At 39.8% G+C, this 18,783-nt stretch overlaps 1 protein-coding gene across 1 annotated transcript in view; it reads right to left on the bottom strand.

Annotated features, from left to right (window-relative positions):
• Positions 1-10,402: 10,402 nt before the first annotated feature.
• Positions 10,403-18,783, bottom strand: part of EHHADH (enoyl-CoA hydratase and 3-hydroxyacyl CoA dehydrogenase) — a 37,532-nt gene continuing 29,151 nt past the window's right edge. Inside the window, exon 7 of the mRNA XM_033130563.1 lies at positions 10,403-13,264. Within this exon, the coding sequence (XP_032986454.1) occupies positions 12,003-13,264 (1,262 nt within the window). The 3' untranslated portion in view covers positions 10,403-12,002. The remainder of the gene's footprint in view (positions 13,265-18,783) is intronic.

Here is an 18,783-nt window from a genome sequence, read left to right as displayed (position 1 = left end):
ATTGCCTATTATTTATGAATCTGACCCACGTCGCATCCATACACGAGCTCTCGGAGCCCACAGAACATTTTGTTTAAAGTTACAAAAACAAATGTTATTAGACAATCATCAGTAACATATGAATTATATTCTATTGCTTACTTAAAAGTGGACCCCCAAACTGGAATTTTAAAAAAAAACTTCTTAGCGGCACCATCTAGTGGAGAGTGCTGCAAAAATCTACTCTCAATATACCCAGCTCTTAAAATGATTTATTTAAATTGTACTTAGAGTTTCTTCCTCTTTTGCACATAGAATTTAAATTAAGAGATATTATCGAGGATCAGTTGTATAACTGCAAATATAGGGATATAGCAAAAGTTATATATTCTGCAAGTTCAGAATACATTCGAATATCAAACAGTATTCTTAAATTTTCTTTTTATGTAATGTTATTGTCTTAAATAAAGAGAATTTGTTCATTGTACAACAAAATGTATTTTATTTTTAGTTCTTTGTAAGCGTTTTTTTTAATGTAAGTCACAAATCAGGAAAAATTTTATTGGATAATGTGTTCTATAGTTAGGGATGGATTGGCAACCGAAAGTTAAGTTACCAATGGAAATTTCGTTTTTACACTACCTATGTTAAGATGTGCTAGATAGTTTTTAAACAATGGATGAGCAATCTTTCTACCGCTTTCCTCTGGTCTTTTTAAGCTAGCTTGAGCTAATCTCCAGCATGCAGAACACAAGGTGTGATATTTTAGAATTGTCAGTCTCAGACAAAGGGTAAATTAAGGTTTTTATTTCTTTAACAAACACATTGAACATCTCCTATGTACCAGGTACCGGTCTAGGTTTCAGACACAACAAACAAAATATCCAAAATGCCTGCTTTCAATGATGTTACATTTGAGGAAGGGGGTGAGGTGGAGACTAAGAAGTGAGGTGAAGGAAATCAAGAGCGTGTAGTATCCTGAATCAGGTGAAGCAAGCTTTTTAAGGAAGAGGGAATGATTGATGAGTCAAGTAGGATGAGAACCAGGAATTGACCATTGAATTCAGCAAGAAAAGATTCATTAGCGACCTTGACAAAAGCCATATTGGTAGAGCGGTGAGGATGCCAGCCTGATTGGAATAGGTTCAAGAGAGAATGAGAGGAAAGTAATAGGAAACAATGAGAATAATCGATATAGAAGTTTCACTATGAAGGAAAGAAAATCACTGGTAGCTGAAGAGGAGATAGGATCAAACTTACTAAGATGGGAGAAATTTTTTTTTAATAAGTTTCTTTTTTTTTTAAGATGGAAAAAACGACAGCTTGTATATGCTGATCAGAAAGTTGAAGCAGAAGGAGGAGAGGATTACTGGGAGAGAGTATTTGTGTGGGTGACGGGCTGTATCCAGAGCATCGTGGAGGAGTTAGGCTTTGACAGGCACCAGAGAGTTCATTCACAGAACTAGGAAGGAAGGTAGGCTATATGGACACAGATGCAGGGAGGTGGGTAGATGTGTTGGTGGATGCCTGTGGAAGTTCTCCTTTGATTGCTTCTATTTTCTCTGTGGAGGAAGCAAGAACATCAGGTAAGAAGGAGGATGGAGAAGGAGGTGATGAAATTTGGAAGAATAGGAGGTATGAACAGTCATTTAAAAGAGGGGGGAAATGAACCTCACGTTGCCATTTCTATGACGTAATCCTCCACAGAGTGGGGAAATGAATGGACTAGAGAAATGTAATAGGATGGCTTCCTTGAGGTTAGTGGGCATTAATGTTTTAGTGACCACCTCTTTCTCTGAATTCCAGTACCAATATTCTACATTATTCATTTGGTATGTGACACATATTATATTCTACTACTATTTATCTGGTTTTGATCTCTCTCTCTCTCTCTCTCTCTCTCTCTCTCTCTCTCTCTCTCTCTCACCTAATTATACCTCATATGATTCCAAAAAGGGTCTGAGACAACTTACATGCAATAGACAATTATTTTAAACTACGTAACTAAGGGCTTCAGAAAAAAAGGGAATAGACGTGTGGTGCAGTGTGGCTGCGGCGGTGTGCGAAAGTCTGTCTAATTCTCAGGGGCAGTATTATCAAGCCTACTGAGTTAATGTACCTAAAACCACATCCTTCAACCTGGACTCTACCACTAATAAAGGTGATATTTGGCCCCATAGATACTTTTGGTTTGATTTCTCAATTTATTCAGAAGCTGGATGGTGAAGCCATTCATTGGAGACCCTAAGAATTTAGGCCAAGAAGACAAAGGAATATTCAGAGAAGATTTTGAGACTCAAGGAGATTTTGCTGATGCAAATTATGAATTCCAGAGGATTCAAGGGGAGGATTTGGAAAGTTGAAGGAGACAAGGCATCAGGAGATGTACAGAGATGTATGGGGATAAGAAGCCAGGTGACAAAGTATAGCTGGGAGTTCAGGGCTTCGTGTCGTCAATGACCAAAGCGGGAATTGACGTGGTGAGAGCACTACAGAGACCTGTAAGGCAGAAGCTGCGTAGGGGATGCTGTGGTGCCCTGACCAGATTCCCACCTTTCAGCACAAAGGCACTTGCTCCCTCAGCTGTCAGGAGTATAGGCTGCTGAGAGAAGCTAAGGACCTGAGTTCCTCCAAGTATTCTGACCTTGGCTAAGGTAAATGCCTGGTCCGCAGCCATGCTCTCCTCCATGCCTCCCACATCAAAGTAACTGAAGGTGGGGATAGAAAGGCTAATTCGCTGCCTCCTTTCAGGCCATCTCCGAAAGGCTGTTTGAGCCTCAGAGCTCCCCAAGGGTCTGATGAAGTTTCTGCTATATCGCCTCAGAGTTCAACTCCTGCTCAGTCTTGCATTCTTTACTCCTCTGCAGGTATTGTTCCCAAAGGCACTCTCCCCTGGACCTCCTGCATGGAAATCTCTACCTCAGAGTCTTTTTCCCGGGGAACTTGGTTTATGACAGTTGTTAGCACAAGTGGTCCTGGGAAGCCAACTCCCAAATGGGATTTTGGAGTGGGATCACAAACCAGCCAACTGGTGATGAAAATGGCATCGCTGGTAGTCAGTGGAGCATTGATAGCTCCTAGCATGCTGCAACTGTGCACAAGTTAAAACTTCCATCAGTGGAAGAGTTGAAATGGGATATCAGCAGGAGGTAATGAGAGCTCTATCTCAGGTATTTGAAAGGTTTATAGGAAGTTGTAATTACAGGGAGTCAGCCGGCTGTTGCTGGGGGCTATGGCTACACTAGAGAAACACAATAACAGGTGTGAAGGTAGTTCATTACCAATGTGAGAGGAACTGTGAATACTGGGAACATCAGAGACCTTCCCCAGCAGCATGTAAGAGGCCAATCTCCTGTAGTCACCAGGCAGGAAAAGCAGAGGGTCAGGCCCAGGACTTAATTACAAGGGAAATGGAGTTCCAGAGAAGATTGGAGTCTCATAGCAAATTCTGCTATGCCAGTGTTAGGGCCTTGACTGGGAATAAGTGGGACCCTCTGACTTGCAATGAGGACATCTGGGTCAATTAATTTGAAAATCTCAAGTTCTGAGATTCCCCTGAAAGCTTTGGACCTGCAGTGGAGGCCCGCCCCTCCGTGTTAAATACTAGTGCTCCCCACTTGCTCAAAGACAATTCAGAGGCTTCTGTCTTGCAAGATACATGCCCAGCTTAGGAAACACCTCCCCTCCTAGCCAACAGAACAGTAGTTAGAGTTAACTTACAAAATAACTGATTCAGGGAAGTTCTGGGACTACTAAGGAAGGAAAGGCTTTACATCCTCAAGGAGCTATCAGAGCTAGGCAACACTTAGCAGCAGAAGCTGGGAGAGTATGTTTGGGAGTGGATACTTAGCATGCTGGATCAAGGGGCACAGAACAGAAACTTTCGTAGGGAGAGTTTATTGATATGGGAAGCACTCTCCCTGACACAGGATTTAGCACCTAGGCAAAGACTCTAGGACACATTACTAACATACTGCTAGGTTGGCTCTTGGAGGCTTAGAGAAAGTGATGGCATACTTAGTGAAGTAGAAATGCCAGAACTGCCATGGCCGATGGTGGAAGAAGGAATCAAAAAGCTCAGAGAAGTGGCTGGAGGTGAGAATACACAGGCAATGACAAACAACTTGGATGATTGGTCAGGGCCTGGAAAGAGAAATATGGAAAGAAAAATTGAAGGATGGATCTATGCGAGTGGAAACAAAGTGTGAAGAGCTGTGCATCAATGTTAATGCCGTCCAGAAAACATCTACCACAAAAGATGAATTAAGCAACCAGGTAGATAGAGTGACCAGGCTAGCTGACATCAACCAGACACTATCATCGCCTACTGCAGCCTGGCACAAACGTCCCATGAATAGAGGAGGCTTGGTTGAAGGGTTGGCAGCCTGAGCTCAACAGAATTGACTCCTACTCTCTAAGGCTGATCTAGTTGCCGAATGTACAACTTGCTCAGACACTGTATTATCCTTCAAGGAAACCAACCAACCACTTGGTAATAAGTCAATTACATCAGAATTCTTTGGTCAGCACCTCAGTGATTATCTTGACTGTGATTAACATATATTCCATGTGTGAATTTTCTTTTCCTGATTGCAGGGCTTCCTTTTCCAAGGACCTAGAGAGGAGCTGAGCCAGTGTGACACAAGAGCCTGCATAATATTGCCTCAGATCAAAGGTCACACTTTAAAACAAACATATGATCACGAATTCCCTCCTCTGATCACATACTACGCCACCCAGAACTACTAATTTTTCTAACAGAGAAATGGACTATCTCTTTGATGGTACCACTGAGGTGCCAGCTTGAAGATAACATCCTGTGAGGATGGGATACCATCCTTCAGGATGCAGTTTACACCCCAAATTAATAACCATTATGTGTGTGTATATATTGATGTTACCTAATAGTTAAAATGCAGGGTTATAGGAACCAAAGAGTGAAAGTACAAATGGCCCCATTTATCATCACTGCCATTGACCGTTTGGGGAAATTTTGCTTCTTGTACCAGCAACTAACACTCTGAGATATAGAAGTCCTGGTGCCTAGAGGGGAAATGCTTCCACAAGGGACATAGTAAGAGCCTTTTTTAAGCAAGATGTGCCACTCAGTCCCTTCCAGCTTTTTGTGCTAAGGAAACGAGCCACCACCCTGGCATGGGTAATTGAGCCTTATCACAGGAGGAGGAAGCAGAACTACAGATAAAATATCATCAAGGCTTGACTAACTTTACTAACATAATTAACAAGCTTGATCTTAGAATCCCATATTCATCAAACAGAGAAGGCACATTCTTTTCTAGCGCACATAGACTATTTATAAAACTTGATGACATGTGAGATCAAAAGAAGTCTCTTAAATGCCAGAGAGCTGATAGCATTGGGGTCACCTGTTTCTAAACAGCGTTCATTTTGCACCTCCATTGTGGTAGTTTGGATTCACTGGGAAGCAGACTCTGAGATGGAGATTAGTGTGCAGAATGTTTAGGGAGTGCTCTTGGGATCAACACCTGTGAAAAAAAGGGGACGGAAGCAGGACTGAGCAGAGGGAGGAGTCGCAATGCGATACCTCAGCCCAATGTCACTGGGAGCTCTAGAGATGTCAGCATTTCAGAGTTGTGGCAGGACGATCACACACTTATACTCCTGCACTGAACAGTCATTGGATGCAGGGTACCTTTGGAAGAAGATGTGATCTTGACCAAGGCAGTTCCCAAAGGCCATTTTCTGGCAGTCGTCCTGGCAGCAGGGAGAATAAATCTTTCATTATTAAAAGAGGATCTGGGTAGTACATCACATAAATTTGTAGTGTACATCTCTAATATTCATATGTAAGATGTTTATAAAGTAAATATTTTTACTATCATATTGACCTACAGGTGTACATGATAAAACACAATAAAATAGAAATTTGTAAAAGATGACATAATGAAATAAACAAAATATTAAAATATTTTGCTAATAGGTGATGATTGCATACTATTAACTTCATCATGAATGGTAGGTTATAAATTAATCTTTTTAATAATCTTCTTGATAATTTCAAAATTTCTTGGCCAATTTCTTGCCGGATCTGACTAAATCATCCTACCTTGCAATGCGGCTGACAAAAGCTAACACCAGAACTACCAGCTCGGCCATTTTTTTGTTGCTCACCCTTGTTTGCATTATTTGTATTAACTTCAACTGTGCTTCCTTTCAAGGAATCTTTGTGAGGGTTAATTTAATTTAATTTAATAATTTAGTCCAAATATCTGCTTCCCCCAGCATACATAATGTGCAATATTTCTCAATATGCTGAAAGCAAATGTAAGAGGGAGGAGGCCGCTGTCAGCCTCTCTGTATTTTGGAACTTGCCCTCTTCCTTCAGGAAACTCCATTCCTGACATTTGGCTGTCTGAGATGCAACCTGGTGAGAACAACAGAGTCCATATGTATATGAAATATTAATTTCTTATTTTTTAGGCAAAAATAGCTACTAAGAGTGGTTCTAAATATTTTCTTTCTGCACCTGTATAGATCATCTTTCACACTGTCATGGGTAGGGGCACCTCATTTTGGAGATCTCTGATCTAGTGAGCAGAAGCTTGGTGCACCCCGAATTCAGCATCTCTGTTTTGTCGGTGCTGAGAGATACTGATTCTCTAATTGCTCTTCTTTTCCTTTGTGCCATTGTTGACCACCTTTTCTTCTGATAATACACACTTTTTTTGTGACTGTTTTTAGCTCTAAGTAGGAGTCAATTTGAGGTTCAAGTAGGCCTGTGAGACTGCTCCCTACTAAATATTGATTTAAACTCCTATTCTCAGTTTCTTACTGATGTTTCCATGAACTGCCGACAACAATTAAATGTGAAACATAACATAAAAATTTATGAGCAATTCTACCTGGAGTTGAAAAACATATCACACTGGCAAAAATTTTTTTCTTAAAACAAGAAATCCGGGGCCGACCCGGTGGCTCAGGAGGTTGGAGCTCTGGTGCTCCTAACTCCGAAGTTTGCCGGTTGGATTACCACGTGGGCCAGTGGGCTCTCAACCACAAGGTTGCCGGTTCAACTCCTCGAATCCCGCAAGGGATGGTGGGCTCTGCCCCCTGCAACTAGCAACGGCAACTGGACCTGGAGCTGAGCTGCACCCTCCACAACGAAGACTGAAAGGACAACAACTTGAAGCTGAACAGCACCCTCCACAACTAAGATTGAAAGGACAACAACTTGACTTGGGAAAAAAAAAGTCCTGGAAGTACACACTGTTCCCTAAGAAAATCCTGTTCCCCTTAAAAAAAAACAAGAAATACTATTTAATGAAACTAGATTATCAAAACTGCCTGTGCATCAGACTTACCTATGATACTAAGAAAAACAAAACAAAAAAACAACAAAAAACAAATACATATTCCCCCCACTAAATCCTTGGACCCCACCTGCATTACTTAGGATTAGGGTTAGCTGTGAGTGTTTAAAGACCTATAGTAACACTGGCTTACCCATGATATGAGTTGATTTCTTTCTCATATAAATGACTGTTGGAAGAGAGCATTAACTCTGCTTCATGAGGTCCTCAGGGACCAAGCTCTTTATAACCCTCCATTCTGCTATCCCTAGGGCATGACCTTTGTCCTCGCAGTCCAAAATAGTGGGTCAAACTCCAGCCATCACATCTGCGTTCCAGGCAGCAAGATGGAGGAATGGACAAAAAGGAAATGGGCATCATCTGACTCTTAAAGTAGGTTCCCAAAAGCTGCCATGTGACACTTTCACGTACATCCTATTGTCTGGATCCTAGTCACACATTCTCTTGGATTCAAGAGAGCTGACAAGCATACTGTGTGATTTTGAGCAACCAAGTCTAAAAATTGGGAAGTTTATTACTATAGAAGAAGAGAAACGTTGGGGGACAGCCAACAATCCCTGCCAAAATTTACAAATCAACAACTCTCTAGGACTTGGCAGGCTTCGGGATTCCGGTACACTTATGATTTGGTTAGAGAAGGTTTTACCCTACCTCATCCTAAGGATCTCACATTATGGCTAGAATTAGCAACTGCTTCTGTTAGCAACTACTTCCTCCTAGAAAAGGTGGAATAACCCTAACTGTGAAAGATGTACACGAGATAGATTGCGTCAGCTCTGCTCATGCCATCTTATCAGGGGCTTTCAGGTACTTATTCTGCCAGGCTATTTAAAGTTTGGTGAAAGAGAACAAGTACATATTGCAACTGAACATATTGCCATGAAATTCTTTGGACAGGAATTAAAATCCCTGTGCATCTCTCCTATGTTCTTCTTTCTCAGGGCACTAGAAAAAAAAATAAATAACTTAGAACAGACAAGATGTGATCTTTCTAAGAATTTGGTCCCATTGGGGACACCAATCTAAACGGAGACTTTCCCTCTACTTCTGTCAACTAACTTTTGTTTAAAAAGATACTTATAGCAATAAACAGAAGAAAAAGTTTTGGGCTTGAAATCTCTACATGAAGTGCCCTCGTAACAATACCAGGTGTTGCATTATCTCTATGTGAACGGCAGACCACAGTATGAATGGTTGTCTCCAAGTTGTATAGTGCTGCTGTCCTGCCAGGAAGTGGTGTAATTTGTCTGTTAATCACAAAAGATACATAACCTGGTGGGATAAGCAGATGGCACTGGTAATCCCAAGCATAGTCAAAGACCAGTCTCTTCTTGCAGAAAGCTGTTTCTAATCACAGTTCAGAGAAGTTGATTTATATTAATTTCATCAATGGCTATCAAAAGGGTTCAGACAATCTAGTGAGCCTGCAGTATTTCTGATTTACAAGTATCTGTTTTAAAGACAAATGGAAGACTCTGGAAATACCAGGTTCCTATAGTGCTGTGGAGTATGATTTGCATACAAAATTCTATAACATCATTAATCAGAGTAGTTTGGGATCCCTCACTTTATCGCTCTCACACACACCTGTTCCTGCTGGAAATGAATTAAGTAGATGGCAACTGCAGCTGCACAGTGGCTTTACTGATTTCAGTAACATCATTAGTCACATCTTTAAAGCTGGAGTATTACGGCAAATCTTCAAGGGTGCTTCTAATATATCGTTCTCATCAGAGTCAATTTCCATTGGAACACATTTTTAAAACATCATTCAGAAGCTTTTTTTAAAAAGGTAGTTTTAAAATTATTAACAACAACAAAATAACCCTTTTAGGAAAGTACGTGTGGGGACAGAGCCAGGAGTGCAGTTTCCAGGCTCTCACCCTCACATGGAAAGGTGCTCACTCGGGTAGTAAATGGCCATCAACTGTGATTGGATGGCCATCAGCTGTGGCTAGTTGGCCGTCAGCTGTAACCAGTGAGCCATTGGTCACTAATATAACTGCTGTGGCTACGCTAGCAGCAAAAATGGGGGCTAGCAAGCAGATGGTGGCTGAGCTAGCAAGAGCGGGTTGCAGTTAGGATGGCGGGTTGTAAACAGTGTGGCTCCTGCTTCCTGTATCTCCAATCCAGCTGCCAGCAAGAATATAATGGTATAACTCCCCTATTTATGGCTCCGTGTGTGTTCCTTTTTGGCCTCGCCATAGCCTGAGTGCTTATGTGGGGAGCGGGACTAGAGACCCCGCATGCCACCCCACGTGACACATGGCGCAGCGAGCAGGGTCTCCCGCATGGCTCCCTGCATGACATATGTTTACAAGGATGGGATAGGATATTTTGAAAAGGTTTCATCATATTAACCATTGTTGTGCGTAGGACCCAACAAATTAGAATTAGGTTTGCCTCCTTTGATAACAAATAAACACATATTTCTTCTTCCCATTTAATTTCTATATAGAATATTGGTCCTTAACCTTTATTAGGTCAGAAACACTTTTGAGAATATTATGTCAGATATGGTATCTTTTCTAAGAAATGCATTCAGACACGTGTACACAAACAGTGTAAAATTTAAGGGATTATTGACTCAAAATCTAGTCATAGAAACTATAGTTTCAAAGCTTCAATCTAGAGGATAGTGTAGGGTGAAAATGAGTTTTAAGAACTCAAAATAAAATCCACTCAAGGTCTCAAGAAGAAAAAGTGTGTGTGTGTGTGTGTGTGTGTGTGTGTGTGTGTTTACATTAATTTGAAAATAAGTTACTTTGGAGACAAAGTTACTACTTTCAGGAATCTTTTCTATTGTTTTCTTTAATTTCAAAGACAAATTTATATAAACTCCAGCAATATTCATCTTAAAAATTATTCTAAATTCAACTGCAACTCAAAGCACACTCCAGGGATGTTTTGAGGTTTTTTTGGGTTTTTTTACAATGAAAAATTTATACTATATTCATTCAAGATTCCTCTATCAGAACTATCGATAATTTTGTTTGGGTTCACAGGTGAAAATATTGTGAAAACAGTTCATTTACAGCACACTGAAGGACAACAACTTGAGACCATTTGGTTTTTTACTTATTTATTAACAACTTTATTGAGATAATTCACATACCATATAATTAACCCATTTAAGGTGTACAATTCAACAGTTTTTAGTAGATTCAGAGTTATATATAACCACCACAACAAAAATTTCAGAACATTTTCATCCACCCAAAAAGAAACCCGGTACCCATTAGCCATCACTCCCTATTCTCCCCACCCCAAATCATTCCAGCTTTAGCCAACCTCTAATCTGATTTCTGTCTCTATAGATTTGCCTCATCTGAACATTTCATATAAATGTTCATACACTGTGCCTTTTGTGACTGGCTTCTTTCACTTCGCATAGTATTTTCAAGGTTCATCATGTTGTAGTATGTATGAGTACTTCATCTCTTTTTATGGCCAAAAATTCTATTGCTTGGCTATCCCACACTTTGGTTTTCCATCCATCCTAAGTGATGGACACTTAGGTTGTTTCCAATTTGGGGCTATTATGAATAATTTTGCTATAAATATCTGTATATAAGTTTTTGTGTTGACTAACCCCTCAACTTTTAACACAAAAAAAAGTTACAAGAGAAGTCTTATAATTATAACAAAATTTCACAAAAGATGTTTTGCAATAATTTTAGATTTTTCAAGACTTAACCATTTCTATACCCAACATCACAAAGGCTTTACCATGACAGGAAAAGTGGCATTATTACTCTTGCACAAAGTGAGAGGAAGTTAGATGTTCTCTAAGATCCCTTCTTCCACTAAGTCAGCAACTTATTACTATCTGTTATTTCTCCATGAATAGAAGAGTAAAGAAAGACCATGTTGTGGACATCCCCTGATCTTGGGGAAATTATCAACAAACATTACAGAGCCCTTTGCAGGCAGCAAGCACAACTGTGCACATGTGAGAGGGCCTTGGACAGAACTGATGTATTGAGCATGACTTGACAAGCTACTCTGAGTTCCCTATCCTGGTCTGAAGTACTTGGTTTCCTCACCCGTTCCCAACTGTGTTTCTCCTACAACTTCAACTCTTTTCTGCCTTTGATACCCTGCCCCTCTTTCTGGTTGCTACCTCTGCCTCAGAGACTATGGACTAAACTCATCCATGCTGAGTTAACGCCCCTTTGGACTCTAGGTCTGCCTAGTGCTGTGCAAGACGCTCAGGGAGGCACAATGAATGTTCATTGAATGAAGGGTGCCTAAGATTTCCTATCATTCCTATGAGTGTGAGGATGAAGGGATTCAAAATGAATTTATGACTTAGTTGCTGTTATCAGTTATTAATTGATGACATCTTTCTCCAATGATAAAAGCACTTGAGGCCCTCAACTGATTCCTGAGCCTCCCTCCTTAGCTGTTACGGTATTAACAGGTGATTAGTCATTGGGATTCAAATAATTTATCTGATAAAGACAGATTCAGAGGCATAGAAAGCATATTACTGAATATTTGACCCATTGGAATCATCAGACAGAAGACCCAAAGAGGTTTAGCTGACTGATGATTTCTTTTGCTTTGTATTTCAGAGCAATCTTACTTTGGATCTTTGGATTTAATTTCAATGAAATTCAGTGAGCAGTACGTGATGCCTGCATGTGAGGCACAGCCTTGATAGCTGAATTACAATTTACTGCTGGGGGGTCCTGCCAAGCTTTGCCATTCTTTCAGAGGAGGGTTTCCTTGGGAAGCCAATTTTTTCAGATAGTTACAAGGTCCCAGTTGGGGAATATCAGGATTCTGCCTGTAATATTTCTGCAACTTCTCTAGCACGATGGGCAACCCAACTGTGGAAGCATAGAACATGGGCCCACCCGTGTGCCTTGGCCATCCATACCCATGTAAATAGACAACATCAATGTGCTCTGGGCTAGCAGCCATCCCCTCTTCCAAGATACGGAATGCTTCGTTGATGAGTGAATATAAGCAGCGCTCGAGGATCTCATCCTGGCTAATGATACGTGGTTTAATGTGATAGGTTTCTCTGTACTGTGACAGAAATTTGGAAATCCAGGGATCAGGTTTGTGAATCCTACCCAATGGCTTGTCATATTGGTACCAGCCCTTACCTGTCTTTTGGCCAAATCGTCCTGATTCACAGAGCATATCAGGAATTGGGCAGTATCTCCTGGTGCCTCGCTGTCGGGCAGGAGTTCCTGGAGGCAACGTAGGTCCAGTAAGACCTTGTCCCTTTCGAGATTTCCAACCCACATCTAACCCAGCAAGATCAGATACTCTAAAAGGTCCCATTTTGAAACCAAAGTCTTCCAGCACCTGATCTATCTCCTCTGGCTTACTGCCGTCTTCTAACAAGAAATATGTCTGATTATAATAAGGATTCAACATTCGATTCCCAACAAATCCAAAACAGTTGCCTACAACTACTCCAATTTTGTTGAGTTTTTTTGATAAGTTCATAACAGTGGCAATGGTAGTAGGAGAAGAGTATCGACTGGGAATAACTTCTAACAACTTCATGACATGAGCTGGTGAGAAGAAATGGGTGCCAATGACCAAGTGGGGATGATCAGAGGAAGAAGCAATCTCATCAATGTCCAGGGCTGATGTGTTAGTGCACAAAAAAGCTTCTGGCTTGCACACGGCTGACAGTTTGGCAAAGACCTGCTTCTTCAGGTTCATTTCCTCAAATACTGCTTCAATGACTAAATCGACATCACTAAGCTCGTTCACAGATGTAGTTAACCTGGGTTTTGGTCCTGACCAAGGGTGGCCACTCTGTTCCATTTTGGCTCGTTCCTTTTCTAAGAGAGAGGTTATTACCCTGTTTGCAGTCTCTAGCTGCTGTTTGTCTGATTCTACGGCAATCACAGGGATCTTGGCCTTTGCAAGAGAAACGACGATGCCTCGACCCATTGTTCCCAAGCCTGTAGATAAGAGTAAAGGAAAAAAAATGATTCAATGCTGTTGGAAACTGGAAAATTACTCAGCGGTTGGAAGGCTTCTGTGGCAATGTGGCATTTCGAGAGATCAATTCAAGAAATACAAATGGTTTCAATACTAGTTAAAGCTAGACACTGTGTCAAGTGCTCTAGAGGATATAACAAGAAGTAGGATACACACACACACACACACACACAATTAGAATAAACAAGTTCGGCAAAGTTGCGGGATACAAAATCAATATACAAAAATCAATTGTATTTCTATACACTAGCAATGGACAATGTGAATATGAAGTTAAGATAACAATTCTGCTTACAATAGCATCAAAAAGAATAAAATACTTCAGAATAAATTAAATGAAGAATTGCAAAACCTGTACACTAAAACCAAGAAAACATTACTGAGAGATATTAAAGAAGACCTAAATAAATGGAAAGAATCCTATGTTCATGAATTGGAAGGCTTAGTATTGTTAAGATGGCAATCCTACCCTAATTGATCTGATTTTCCAATGCAATCCCTATCAAAAATCCAACTGTGTTTTTGTTTGTTTGTTTTTTGCAGAAATTAACAAGCTGATCCTAAAATTCATATAGCAATACAAAGAATCCAGAATAATCAAAACAATATTGAAAAATATGTCACTCTTCCCAATTTCAAAACTTATGACAAAGCTACAGTATTCAAGACAGTGTGGTACTAGCATAAGGATAGACAGAATAGAATTGAGAGTGTTGAAATAAACTCATACACTTAATGGCTAATCGATTTTTGACAAGAGTTGCAAAATAATTCAATGGGAAAAGAATCATCTTTTCAACAAATGTTACTGGGACAACTGAATATCCACATGCAAAAGAATGATGGAGCCCTACCTCACACCATATACAAAAATTAATTGGATAACAGTCTGAAGTAAGAGATAAAACAATAAACCTTTTATGAGTAAATCTCATGACCTTGAATTAGGCAATGGTTTCTTAGGTATGACATAAAAAGCACAAACAACAAAAGAAAAACTAGATAAACTGGATATCATCAAAATTTAAAACTTTTGTGCTTCAAAGGACACCATAAAGAAAGTGAAAATAACCCACAGAATGGGAGACAATATTTGCAAATCATAAGTTTGGTAAGAGACTTGTGTCAAAATATATAAAGAACTCTTACAACTCAACAATAAAAGGACAACTCAGTTTAAAATTAGGCAAAGGGTCTAATAAAGATTTATCCACAGAAGATATATAAATGCCCAATAAGCATATGACGATATACCTAACATCAATAGTCATCCTTACAATGAGGAAAAACTGAGGGTTGCTAGATGGGCGGGGGGAGTGGGGGGTGGGGGGGAGGGTGAGGGGATTGGAGGGCAGTCGGTGACCACAGGATGGCCACGGGGTTTGAAAATTAATCTGGGGAACGTAATTTGGTGGTTACCAGAGCGTAAGGGGGTTGGGGGGTGGGGGATGAGGGTGAGGGGGATCAAATGTACGGTGATGGAAGGGGAGCTGACTCTGGGTGGTGAACACACAGTGTGATTTATGGATGATGTGATTCAGAATTGCACAACTGAAATCTATGTAATTCTACTAACAATTGTCACCCCAATAAATAAAAAAAAAAAAAAAAAAAAAAATAGTCATCCTTAAATTAAAATCAAAACCACAATGAGCTACCACTTCATAATCACTAGATTAGCTATAATTAAAAAGACAATAATAAGTTCTGGAGAGGATGTGGAGAAATTGGAACCCTGACACATTGCTGGCAGATAGTAAAATGGTGCAGCTGCTGTGGAAAACAGTTTAGAAATTCCTCAAATGTTAAACATGGAATTACATGGAGTTACCATATAATCCAGCAGTTCCACTCCTAGGTAGGTGTGTGTGAGTGTTTGTGTGTGTGTGTGTGTGTGTGTGTGTGTGTGTGTGTGTCCCCAAGAGAATTAAAGACATATGTCCACACAAAACTTGTACATAAATATTCAGAGCAGCATTATTCAAAATAGCCAAAAAGTAGAAACAAGACAAATGTCCATCAGCTGATGAATGGATAAACAAAATGTGGCATATCCATACAGTGAAATATTACTCAGCCATAAAAAGGAATGAAGAACTGATAGTGCTACATTGTGGATGAACCTTGAAAATATTATGCTAAGTTAAAGTTGGACACACACACAAAAAAACACATTATATGATTCCATTAGTAGCTGCACAATTTTACATTGAATTGTACTGTTTAAAAGGGTGAATTTTATGGTATATGAGTTAAATCTCAATAAAACCATTTAAAAATATGAAAAGTATCAGTCCTCAGGGAGCTTATAATCTAGTGGTGGGAAGAAGAAAAGTTCCCAAATATCCATCTTTATATAAGTGACGTGAGAAGTAAGGTAAAATAAGTGACATTTGTTTGGTGATTCAAAGGAAAGAGATTATATTTGGTTGGCTGAATCAATACAAGCTTTAATATAAAGATATTTGAAGAAATATTTGAAGAAAGATCATTTTGAAATAGGTGAAAATGGGGAAATGCACTATCAAAGTTGTGGAAGGGAAAAGGAGAGGGAATAATGTTTTAAGCAAAGGCGAGAAGAATAGAAAATGTAGAAAAATTATTCAATGGCAAAGATGTAGTAGTTCCTTCCTCATACCATTTCATTTTCCTCCTTGGACACGTTAGAGACTGTATTTTCCACATCACTTGTATGCTGGTAGGGCCTGTGACTAATTCTGGTCAATAAAATGGTTCGAGGTAGGGATGTGTGATCTACGATTGGCCCATAAAATTCCCCACAAGATCCCTCATTATCACCTGAAGATAGAAAATGCAGAGAACAACTCTGAAACCTTGGAGGAGGCCCTAAAGACCAAATCTGGCCCAATGCCTGTTTCTGTATTGCCTGAGAGCTAAGAATGCTTTTATATTTTAAATAGTTGAAAAAACAAAAGATGAATAATATTTTACGACACATGAAATTATATCAAATTCAAATTTCAGTGTTTACGAATAAAGTTTTGTTGAAACACAATCATGCTAATTTGTTTCCATATTATCTATGGCTGTTTTTGTGCTCAATGGCAGAGTTGAGTAGTTGCAACACAGACCATTTGGCCCACGCAGCCTAAAATATTGACTATCTGGCTCTTTACAGACAAAGTTTGCTGACCCTGGTCCAAGAGAGTGGCAGAGCCACTACTTGGAAAGAATCTGGTCCTAGAATGACTTAGTGGAGCATGCAGGAAATTAAGTCTTTATTGGGTTAAGCTCCTGAGATTATTGAGTTATCTGTTACAGCAGCAGGTGATCTGTTACCTAACCAACACACTGTGGATAAAAGAGCTTTGTGAAAACCATATATATATATATGTTACTCTTCAACAATTCATAGTGACGAAAGTACTCCAAGGGAATAATGAAAGACAAACCTAAGGTGAAAAACAGCAGTGCTTACCCCTTTTACCTTTGGCATAATGATTTGGGAATTGATAAGTCTTGGGGATTGATTTTGCGTATACAATGTTATTAGTCATCAGAAATCACTGATTTCATTTCTCTGGAATACAGTTATTTAATTTTCAAAATGTATTAAATTATTTCACATTTAAGTAAACATATCAAATGATTTAAAAACATTTAGTTTTTCAAATTTGCTAAACACCAATAACAAGAAGGTTTCATAGCGCTCACTGCTATAGCAATTCGTATACTAAACTTTAGCCCGGGTAAATGGGAGGTAGAGTGTGGGGTTCAAAACCCTGGCCTCCTAGCTTTCAGTCCCAAGCTTCAGGTAAAATTCAAACATTGTAGAAGTTATGATCTCACAGGGACAATGAGGATTAATTCTTTTAAGTTATGTGAAAGTGCTTTGGAAACTATATCACAATGTAAGTGATATCTCAGAACTGAAAACAGAGCAGGGAAGGAAAACCACCTTGCTGAGGTGGACTCCACCTCTTTAGTGCTCAGCTCTCAGAGCAGATCTGCCGAAGGATCCTGGGGCTACAAACCAACTCATAATCCAAATCACCACAAGAGTGAAACAGGTTGATGCTTTATAGACGCGCCCTAGCTATAATTTTAGATCTTCTTTAGTTTAGTTCTATAAACTGACACTTTTTGATTAATCATGGAAATAAAAACACAGGAAAACACAATACCATTGATCCTTGAAAACACAAGTTTGAACAGCACATATTCACTTACATGCATATTTTTTTCAATAAATACAGTAAATGTATTTTGTCTTCCTTATGGTTTTCTTAATAACATTTCTCTAGCTTACTTTACAGTAAGAATACAGTATATATAATACATATAATGTACAAAATATATGTTAATCGACTATGTTATCAGTAAGGCTTCTGGTCAACAGGAGACTATTGGTAGTTAAGTTTTGGGGGGAGTCAAAGGTTATACGTAGATTTTGGACTGCTCAGGGTTTTGGTTCCCCTAACCCCTGCGTTGTTCGTGGGTCAACTTTATATATTTCTTTCAAAAAGCCCTTAATTCCTAACTTTTCTTCTCACAACCTTGTGTGGCTCAAGATACTCAGCACTGTCAGAGAAAAATTAAATAAATAATGAAGGTCCAAGCTTTGCACTGTTGGTTATTATGTTTTCATAGGTACATGTTGTATTTATACTGAATTTAGTTTCCTAATTTTTCCTCATACAGACAGGGGCATGGAGTCTGCTTCCCTACCAAATCATTGCCTTTAACTGCCATGAAATTAAATTTGGTCAGGAACCTCTTCTACTGAGAGAAGTAAATAAAGAATAAGGGATGTTTTAACTACTGGTTCTGTGCTTTTTGGTCCACTGCAGGCTTCTCCCCTCCTGACAGCCGATCTGAGCTAAGAAGCCTGGGCATGGGCTCAAAGAAGTGCACAGTTGGGATCATCAGGGTTGGGATTCTGTCAGGGGCATGGAAGAAGGGCAATGAATCACAGGGTTTGAGGACATTGACAAAAGACTGGCTGAAGTGATGACTCTAGAAATTGAAATTGAGGGAAGGGTTGCTATCAAGTAATGGTAGTAGTTAGAATAACCAGTTAAGAGATATAAAAAGATACAAGATTGTGGTGAAAAGGTGAAATTTCCAACGTCAGAAGTGAAGAAATGTCCAGGGTGAAGATCAGACCTGTGGTGAGGCCATAAATGTTGATTGCAAAAGTGAAGTGAGGCGACTATCACTGAATCTGAGGAGGCAAAGGAACCTGAAGCAACAGGGCTCAATGAACCGTCCACACAGGCAGTGAAAACAATCAGGATGGCAGCAGGATTCGGGCCAAACTGGACAACTGTGAGCCAGGCACCAAAATTGTCAGCAATTGAGGAAGAGCAATGCCAGTAATCAGGAGGGACAGAGGATAAGACCAGATGGGAGGACCAGAAAGGAGGGTCTTGAAAGGAATAATGGTGTGAGAGAGGAATTAGGAAGTGCCACTGTGGTCCGTGGAGTTTGGAAGAAGCAGTACCGTTCTCTCGAGAGG

Source organism: Rhinolophus ferrumequinum, chromosome 2 (genome assembly GCF_004115265.2).
Source record: "Rhinolophus ferrumequinum isolate MPI-CBG mRhiFer1 chromosome 2, mRhiFer1_v1.p, whole genome shotgun sequence".
Taxonomy (NCBI): Eukaryota; Metazoa; Chordata; class Mammalia; order Chiroptera; family Rhinolophidae; genus Rhinolophus; species Rhinolophus ferrumequinum.
This window is presented reverse-complemented; position numbering and strand designations above follow the sequence as displayed.